The following is a 9,550-nucleotide window of genomic DNA, read 5'->3' as shown; positions in this document are numbered from 1 at the left end:
GCTCCTTGGGACAGTTCTCTTCCCATCACCCTTTTAAGATTCCACTCTTAAAGAAATCCAGCTCTCTCAAACTCAGCTCTCCATCCACTTGTTCCTAACCTTTTTATTGCTTACTTAATTAAAAAATACTTATAACAAAACCCAGGGCTCTTTCTAGAACGCTTGGGCAGCCACTTTTGCCTCCTCTCTAACATGACCTTTTGTTTTCCAGCCTCTCTGGCCACAATGACCTCAGCCCCTGCCACCAATGGGGTGTTTGTGGTCATCCCTCCGAATAATGCCAGTGGTATCCGACCAGGTCCAGCGATGTTGCCCAGGACCCTGTGCCAGTCTCCTGGGACCTTGCAGTTTGAAGAAACACCCCTGGGGGCACAGCCTTCTGGGAGTGTGCCACATCAGAGACTTCCCCCAGCAGAAACATTCCTGAATGGGGAGCCCAAGGCCTTAGGGGTAAGCGCCACATCAGTGTCTGCTTTGGGCTGGGCTGGAGGAGTGAAGGGAGATGCTTTCTGGGGGCAAGGACAAGGATTGAGGGGAGTCTCTGGGAAGAAAGAACATCATGGATTTCAGAGTTGAAAGGAAGCCCAGTTGTCTAGTTATTCTAGCCCAGATCTGAATGAGAATCTTCTCCGCAATATCCCTGACAAGTAAGCATCCAGCTCTGCCCGAAGACCTTTGGTGCCAGGAAGTTTACTGCCTTCTGAGGTAACCCAGTCCATTTTTCAGAGAACAGAGCAGTTTTCCTGACATTCAGCCTCATTGTGCTACCTTATTAGCCCTCCTACCCATCACTGTTATTTCTGCCTTCTGGGACCAAATGCCCCAAATCTAAAGCACCTTCTATAGAAAACTCCTTGTCTAAAGCCAACTCTCCACCCTCCTCTCCCCACTCCCAGCAACCCCAGCCATCCATTCTCTGGGGCTCTTCCCCATCTGCTCCATCAACACTCTAGCTTCAGTCTGGAAAATAAAGGCTGATGGCCATCCAAGTCCGTCCCTTCAGAAAGCAAGAGGAAACACCTCACATTCCCTTCAGCCATGGGCTTCCCCGACAGAGCTCTGTGATCTGCCAGATCTCAACAATAAGCTTTAGGGCTAGACAATTTCTAGGTTCAAACAGAATTAATAAATGATAAATAATTCAAACTTCATGATAAATTTTGTTTATTTAATGATAAATAATAATAAAGTATTTTCCCTACATATCCATTCCCCCATCCCACACAGCTTCATTCCCAAATTAGCAACTTGGGGTCATTGTTACCTTGCCAAGAAGTGACCTTCATTCTGCCTCCTAGAATTCCGGAAGTTGCCTTGGGAGTCCAGCTCACATTTAGGGTCCGGGTTTTCTCCTACAAGACATCTCTCTCCCTACTGCTCCCACCTCCAGTTACTAGGCTCCCTCTCTTTGTCGAAGCTTCGTGCTTGTACGTGTTGTGGGTCCCCATTAGAATGTCAGCTCCTTGAGGGCAAGGATGGATTTTGGTTTTGTATCCCTAGTACCTGGCACAGTGCTCAGCCCCTGCTGTAGTTGTTGAACTGAATCATGTTCCAAGAAGGGCTCCTGGGGGAAGGAATTGTGCTAGCTCAGCCCCCCGAGCTTCAAGGATAATGCCATGGCCATGAAGTGCTACAAAACCACAGAAGCTGGAAGACGGGCATTCCTGATTCCAGGGTTCCTATTGCTTGTCCCCTACTGGCAGACGGTCCAGATTTTGATCGGCCTCATCTACATCAGCTTCGGCAGTGTCCTGCTCATGTTTAGGAGAGGCTACATTGGCATGTTGTTCATCGATGGAGGGATCCCCTTCTGGGGAGGCGTGTGTGTGAGTACAGAGCTTGGATGGATGAAGCAAGTATAGGGAACTCTGCTTGGGGGGTGGGGGAGGCTTTTTATCCCTTCAGATCTTTCTCCCTTCCCAGCAGCCATTGCCAAATTCTATCCATAAACAAGGCAGCAGAGTAACACACTCTGAGGACCAAGGTAGGTCTGTGCAGGTAGTATGTCTATACCTCCCTGGAAAGACTAAAGGGAGAAGGATTAGGACTGAGGAACTGCTGACCCTCTCCCTCTCTGGCCCTCGAATCCAACACAACTTTGTAAAATCAACACAGGAAAAAAAAAAAAACCCTGTTAGGAGCAAAGAGCCCTGGGTTCAAGTCCCAACTCTGCCATTGACCTGGACAATCTCTGCCCCTTTTCAAACCTTATTTTTCTTACATAAGTGGAGAAGCCAGGTCTACTAGCCAGCACTCCTTCCTTCTGGCTCAAAGCTTCTTCTACTACAACACATTATTTTCAGTAAGATATTGGGGGCCAGAAGCCAAGCCTAGGGAGGGCCAAGCTTCTGAGAAATCAAGAAGGGAGCGGGTCAGCCCTGTGAGCATCTAGCCTAAGAGTATTGCCTAAGGGGGTATAGGATCAGTTCTGTCACCGAAAAAGACTACAAAATAAAAGGGGGCTGGGAGCAGAAGTGGGAACAGATGTGCCCATAGACTCTGGGACCCTCGTTGTCCTGGATCTCATAAAGAGCCAGCATGCAGTCCTCTGGACCCATGGGGGGAGTTTGTCCAGGGATGACACCCCTCTCTCAGATGCCTAGAAGAGCCCATATTCCTATGTGGTTCTCTTGACAGCTTGCAATCTTCGTCTATTGTCATGTCATTAGTGTTTCCTTCTTCTTCTCACAGTTCATCATCTCTGGGTCTCTCTCCGTGGCCACAGAAAAGTATCACAGCAGTTGTCTGGTGAGTGCAAACACTGGATGTCCTCAAAGGTCCCTAGAGGTGGGACTGGTGGCCTGTTCACACTGACAGAACCACAGAGCAAAACCAGCCCAGGGAGAAACAACTCTCCTCCCACTCTGATAGGAGAAGAAAGAACAGCCAATGGGGAAGGTGGAGTGGGTGTATGGTAGGCTGTGGGCTGCAGGTGCACAAAGTCTGTGGCTGTCTCCTCTTGTGTTGTAACATGGGAAACTGAGACAACAAGCCCCCATTTTTCTTAGGTGTAGGGAAGACCCCAATTTAAGTGCTGCTAGAGAAATGTAGGATGAAGGCCACCAGCTCCAACCTCACTCTTCCAGCAGTGAAGCAAAGCTTATTGGGAAATGAGCAGCCAAGAGCATAAGAAGTTGACAGGAACTCCTTTGCCCCAACAGCTGGGGGAGTTCCTGCCTCCTGCTGAGGGTGCAGAGTAAAGCAGAGAGGCAGGGAGACCACAATTATCTGATGATTTTAGAATTCCAGGGCCTGATTGTACCTCAGTGCAGGTAGCAGGAGATGACAGGCCTGGTGGTCCAAGGAACTCAACCAAGTTGAGTTTAGGCTTAGAAAAAGGAAGAAAGGAAAAAACTTTTGACAAAAAAAAATCCAAGTAATTCCCAGGCATTTTTGTTGGTTTGGGGGGCTCCTCCTTAACCATCTAGAGATTGGAGAGCACCCATGGGGGCCAGAAGGGTCCCTTTTCTGGTCCCAGGGAGAAGAATGATCTATCACTTCCCTCTCCTTCAGGTAAAAATCAGCCTGGGGATGAACATCATCAACATTATCGCTTCCTTTGCTGCAACTGCAATCCTGTTGATGGACTTTGGGGTGACCAACTGGGTGAGTGAGTGGTCAAACATAATGGGGGGAACATGAATTCTGACACCAATGAGTCAAACAGGGACCAAAAACATCTCCCTCCACTCATTGTTCCCTGTGCCATCTCTCCTTGTTGACATCCTGCCCATCTGGCAAAGCCCAGCTTCAATGGTGACCACTTCCTCTTTGATGCCATCAGTCTCACTTCAGCCAGAAGAGACCTCATTTTCCTTGATCTTTTCAGAAAACTATTTGTAATTTGCTAATGACCAAGGGGGTAGGACTTTGGCTGCTTTTATTGGGGGGAGGGGGCACAGTGCATATGCCATCCCTCCTAACTCTGATACTTTATATTCCAAGTTCTAAAGTCCTCCTCACTCTGATGTTCTAGGTTCTACATTCTAAGGTCACTACCAGCTCTCACATTCTACATTCTAAGGTTCCTCAAAGTTAGGGGCATCCTGTGTTCTATGTTCTAATATCCCTATTTGCTCTGATGTTATATTCTATGTTCTAAAGTTCTCCTCACTCTGACATTCTAGGCTCTATATTCTAAGGTCCCTGCCAACTCTTACATTCTATGTTCTAAGGTTCCTCACAGGTCTGAACATTCTGTGATTTAATTATTTCAGTGGCTGTGTGGTTTTGTGTTTGCAGGATGTGGGACGGGGATATCTGGCTGTGCTTACAATCTTCACTATCCTGGAATTCTTCATTGCTGTTATTGCCACCTACTTTGGGTGCCAGGCGACCCGCTCCAACCCCAATGCAGTGAGTGCTTCCATTTCCTTTGGGGTCTCTGTTGAGCTTTTATAGTGAGGGTGGAGGGTACCCTAGAAAGCTTTCTCTCCCGTCTTTTAGAAAAACTTCAATGGCCAGGAAGTATGCCTCTGGTGTGAGACCTCACACAGTCATCACTAGGACTCAGCCAAGAAAGCACAAATAACAAAGAGTTTGCTGTTGAATCGTTTGTTGTGTCCAACACTCCATGATCCCATTTGGGTTTTCTTGGCAGAAAGCAGAAGCAGTTTGCCACTGTTTTCTCCAGATAATTTTTAAGATGAAGAAATTGAGGCAAAAAGAGTGAAATTACATTCCAAGGGTCACACAAGCAGTGAGTGTCTGGGTTGGGACCTGAATTCAGGTCTTTCTGATTCTAAGCTTTGTGGTCTATCCACTGTGCCACCTAGCAGTCCAAATAACCAAGAAAGGCAATATCAAAATTACTAGACTAAAATCTGGGTTCTGCTTCTGCTGTTTCCTAGCCATGATCCTTTGGGCAATTCACAGGGTTTTGACCTGCAAGAGATCTTGGAGACCATAGAGTCCAACAATTCAGATGCTCATTTTACAGATTAAAACAATAATCCCAGAGACTCAGTGAAGACACATGTCCAAGGTCAGGTGGGCAATAAGTAGCAGAAAGAGGATTTAAATCCACTTCTCCCTTAAAATCCTCCTATATCAAGCTGCCTCTTATTACTTTCCAACCTATTTGTTCATTTATAAACCAGAGCTAATGATCCATAAGCAAGTTGCTTATTATGAAGACTGGGTTACTAGAACTCAGAGTTGAAAGGACCCTAGGTGAGCATCCAGGCCAACCCCAACCTCCTCTCCCTCTCTTCTCTCTCACACTTGGCAGTGTGGCTTCCAACTTCATCATTCAATTAAAACTACTCTCTCCAAATCCACTGACTCCCTTTCAATTGCAGTTCTACTGGCCTTTTCTCAAACCTTCTTGTCAGACTTGGAGCAAAGGCCAGGCAAATGGCTTGTAGTTTTACTGGGGATCGGAGTTTTTAGGGTAAGAGATTCAAATTACACAATACCCCCTGGGATCCTTTGGGAGACCAGTCTCCCTAATGGATCATGTAAACATAACCAACTTATAAATTACAATAATTTGGAGATAAAAGGGAAGGAGAACACCCTTACATGGCAAAGACTTGCCCTGGGTCACACAGGTAGGAAGTGTCTGAGATCAGATTTGAACTCAGATCCTCCTATCTCCAAGCCTGGTGCTCTATCCACTGTGCCACTTAGCTACCCTTGGTATTTACTTTCTAATTGTTCTCCCTGGCTCAAATCCCTCCCCAGGTTCCAATCCACTCTCCATTCAACTGCATTTAGATACCCACAGTCTCCCTCTATCCTTTCCTCAAACTGTCCTCTGCAGTACTTTAACCTGCCTAGAAAAACAAAGACTGGTCAAAATCTAAATATCCAGGAAGGATGCAACCAGTAAAATCATAGGCTTGCTCATCAGTTCCCCAGATATCCTGGGCCAAACCACCTCAGATTCCACACAAAGGAAATCTTGTCTCTATCTCTTTACACTTGTTAACAGAAGAACACTGGATTTAAAGTTAGGCAAGACCTGGGTTCAGATCCACACTACTGATAAATATGGTTATAAGCAAGCTATCTCGCCTTCCAATTTCTCTTCAAGGCTCAGTTCAGCTGCCTCTTGCCACCTTTCTTGAGTCTCCTAGTCATTGGATCTCCCCTCTCCAACCTAGAAGTTTCTTTGTAGGGAATAGTTTTGTATGAAAATTTCTCATATGAAATCCCAAGTGTCTGAGTCCATGTTTGCTTCTCCATCCCATAGGATGCCCATTGAGGGCACGACTGATACCCTCTTCGTGCCCCCAGAGTTTAAGGCAATGACCGGTGTATAGGAAAACCTCAATTGGTGGATAAGTGTTTCCTGAGGTGGTTTGATGAGAGAGAGAAAGAAGGGCGAGAGACAGACAAACAGACAGAGACAGAGAAAGAAGAGAAGGGGGAGGAGAGACATAGAAGAAGACAGAGAGAGGGAAACAGAGAGAACGTTTCAGCCTAGAACAGCATAGACTACTAAACTTGAAATCAGAACCCATCTAGAATCATTTACTAGTTGTGCCACCCTGGTCAAATCACATAACCCTGTGTGCCTCCATTTACCCATCTGTAAAATGAAAAGGTTATTGACTTCTAATATCCCTTCCAGCTTTACAGTTATGATCCTATAATTACCACAAAGGGGAGCTCTTGCACTAACTCATGAAGTTGAGGAAAGTTATTAACAATGTTGGTTCTTTACTTCCAGAGGTCCATGGTTTTCCTGCCCAACGCCTTCAGCACAGACTTCAACATCCCCAGCCCAGCAGCTACTCCACCCCCTGCTTATGACAACGTGGCCTATACTTCCAAGGAGACCTCCGAGTAGGAGAGTTGCTCATCCTCCTTCCCCAGGTTTAGGGAGAATGGAACCTCCCCTCCAATTGTTCCCCACTCTGTCTCTATCTGCTCAGCCCATCTTGTGCCATGGGTCAGCTATAAGCTAAATGGAAAGGGAGCTGAGCCACTCTAGGGGATGACCATCCAGAATGTCATGGTTCCATGGTTGTTTCTTCCCCAAAAGAGTCCCAGTGAGGGCAGAATACATCATTCTCCACTTCCCTGGATTCCATGGCACATGGCAAGGCAAGATAGCTTGGTGAAAAGGCCATTGGCCCAAGATTTAGAAGACCCAACTCTTAACTGCCTCAAATCCTCTAATTCAAAAAGATCTTGAACAGATTATTGGTCTCAATTTCCTCCTCTGAAATGAAGGGGTTGGATAGATAAGAATTTCTCTAGCCCTGATCATCTATCTTGGAAGGTATCTTCTAGCTCAACACTCTATGTTACCATTATGGCCCTGAAGTCTATGTTTGAAGTTTCCTTCTGACAATCTCGGTTCTGTATTCTTTTCCAGTCCTGTCATACTAAGGTTCCATACAGTTCTGACATTCTACATTCAAAGGCATCTTCTAGCTTTAACATGTTGGAAATTAGAAGGTATAATTGGTACTTCAGTCACTTTCTATCCATGTGACTCTGGAACAATCAGTTAGCTTCCCCTAGGCTCAGTTTCCCACCTGTAAAATGGAGATCCAAATAAAATCTATTTCACAGAATTGTTGCAAGGACCAAATGAGCAGTGTATGTAGAGTTTTGTGAGCTGAGTGCTATATGAAGACTGGTATTATTGTGTCCTAAGGTTCTCTCCAAGCTCTGATGCCCTATGAATGTGACTTGCCCTGTAATCTCCTCATTTTACCATTTTATCACTGATGCTGCCTAAATTGGCCCTACATTTCCCATCCCCACCATCCCAGTCATTTGGCAGTTTTTGCTGACCTCTAAAATATCTCAGACAGCCATATTTATCAGAATAGACTCATCTATGTTGATTGGTTGATTGAGTTAGAACCCCTTAGAGACCTCTAATCCAACTCTCATTTCATATATAAGGAAACTTAAGACCACTCAGGCTAATCCTCTGACTCCTCAAATGGAGGAAGAATCCTGGTGTTTGTCTTTTTGGTGTTAGTACAAGTTCAGGGACAAGGAGCTACATGAATGCTGTGTTTCCTACTCTGATCCTCCCAAAGACACCAATCCAAGAAAGAAAGCTCCTGAAAATCTTATTTGATTGGAGGCAAGTGACTTCCCTTCTTTTGGCCTCAGTTTATGCTTCTGTAAAATAGGAAGGAGAAGGAGGGAAGAATGAACTAGATTATCTCCATGGTCTCCTCCAGTCTCATCAACTTAAATCATTAGCTAAGTTGATTAGACAAATGGAGAGAGCCAAAGTTGTAGGCCCTCTGTCCCTACAAGTGACTAAGAAGCTCCCTTCTCTTCATCCTGTTAGGACCCAGGGGAAGGCAAAGAACCAGGATGGTGGGTGGAGAGAAAGCCTAGGGCCAGGGTCAAGGAGTTGGGCTGGGAGCCCCTTGTGGGGAAATTCTGGCTATTGGGAGCGGGGTGGGAGGAAGTTGATACTCTGGGTTTCTGCCTGTGTCTGCATGTGACTGTATCAGTGATTGGAAATAAACTGGGTGACTCAAACACTCAATTATTGTGAGTAGAATGATTTGGATAAACATCATGGGATGAGAGCTACATGTAGGGAGAGGTCACCTAGACCCCCTCCCCTCCCAGCAAAGTGTCCCTATTGATGAGTTCAAGCTAAGACTCCTCTCTCTCTCTTCCTCCTTCCTTCTTCTCTTTCTTTTTCCAACTTTCTTCTCTCCCCCATCTTCCATCAGCTCTGGATTGAGCCTGGGTTCTAGCCATGACCTTCTTCTACCTACCACAGAAGGCTGAGATCCTGGAGTAACAAAGATTCATATTTTCAAGGATGGATCTAAGAAGTGTTATTCTCCCAGCTTAGTCATGGGAGCATCTAGGTGGTGCAGTGGATAGAGCACTGGGCTTGGAATAAGGAATATGATCATTATGAGTTCACATTTGACCTTAGGCCTCTCCTCCTCTCCTCTCCTCTCCTCTCCTCTCCTCTCCTCTCCTCTCCTCTCCTCTCCTCTCCATCTCCTCTCCTCTCCTCTCCTCTCCATCTCCTCTCCTCTCCTCTCCTCTCCTCTGCTCTCCTCTGCTCTCCTCTCCTCTCCTCTCCTCTCCTCTCCTCTCCTCTGCTCTCCTCTCCTCTCCTCTCCATCTCCTCTCCTCTCCTCTGCTCTCCTCTCCTCTCCTCTCCTCTCCTCTGCTCTCCTCTCCATCTCCTCTCCTCTCCTCTCCTCTCCTCTGCTCTCCTCTCCTCTCCTCTGCTCTCCTCTCCTCTCCTCTGCTCTCCTCTCCTCTGCTCTCCTCTCCTCTCCTCTCCTCTGCTCTCCTCTCCTCTCCTCTCCTCTCCTCTGCTCTCCTCTCCTCTCCTCTCCTCTGCTCTCCTCTGCTCTCCTCTCCTCTCCTCTCCTCTCCTCTGCTCTCCTCTCCTCTCCTCTCCATCTCCTCTCCTCTCCTCTCCTCTCCATCTCCTCTCCTCTTCTCTCCTCTCCTCTCCTCTCCTCTCCTCTCCTCTGCTCTCCTCTCCTCTCCTCTCCTCTCCTCTGCTCTCCTCTCCTCTCCTCTCCTCTCCTCTCCTCTCCTCTGCTCTGCTCTCCTCTCCTCTGCTCTCCTCTCCTCTCCATCTCCTCTCCTC

The 9,550-nt window shown here is 46.8% G+C and overlaps 1 protein-coding gene across 1 annotated transcript; it reads left to right on the top strand.

Moving 5' to 3' along the window:
* The first annotated feature begins 219 nt into the window (after window positions 1-219).
* On the top strand, window positions 220-6,796 carry LOC100029387 (membrane-spanning 4-domains subfamily A member 15). Its single transcript, XM_056803665.1, has 6 exons — window positions 220-450; window positions 1,704-1,826; window positions 2,692-2,748; window positions 3,514-3,606; window positions 4,243-4,353; window positions 6,677-6,796. Exons 1-6 carry the CDS (start codon window positions 226-228, stop codon window positions 6,794-6,796), a joined length of 729 nt encoding a protein of 242 aa, XP_056659643.1. The 5' UTR covers window positions 220-225.
* Window positions 6,797-9,550: the final 2,754 nt, after the last annotated feature.

Source organism: Monodelphis domestica, chromosome 6 (genome assembly GCF_027887165.1).
Source record: "Monodelphis domestica isolate mMonDom1 chromosome 6, mMonDom1.pri, whole genome shotgun sequence".
In the NCBI taxonomy this organism is placed as follows: Eukaryota; Metazoa; Chordata; class Mammalia; order Didelphimorphia; family Didelphidae; genus Monodelphis; species Monodelphis domestica.
This window is presented reverse-complemented; position numbering and strand designations above follow the sequence as displayed.

Coding starts and splice junctions, on each gene's coding strand:
- LOC100029387 (XM_056803665.1), top strand. CDS start 226: ATGACCTCAGCCCCTGCCACCAATGGGGTGTTTGTGGTCATCCCTCCG. Junction 1,827..2,691: donor CCTTCTGGGGAGGCGTGTGT/GTGAGTACAGAG, acceptor TTCTTCTCACAG/TTCATCATCTCTGGGTCTCT. Junction 2,749..3,513: donor AGTATCACAGCAGTTGTCTG/GTGAGTGCAAAC, acceptor CCTCTCCTTCAG/GTAAAAATCAGCCTGGGGAT.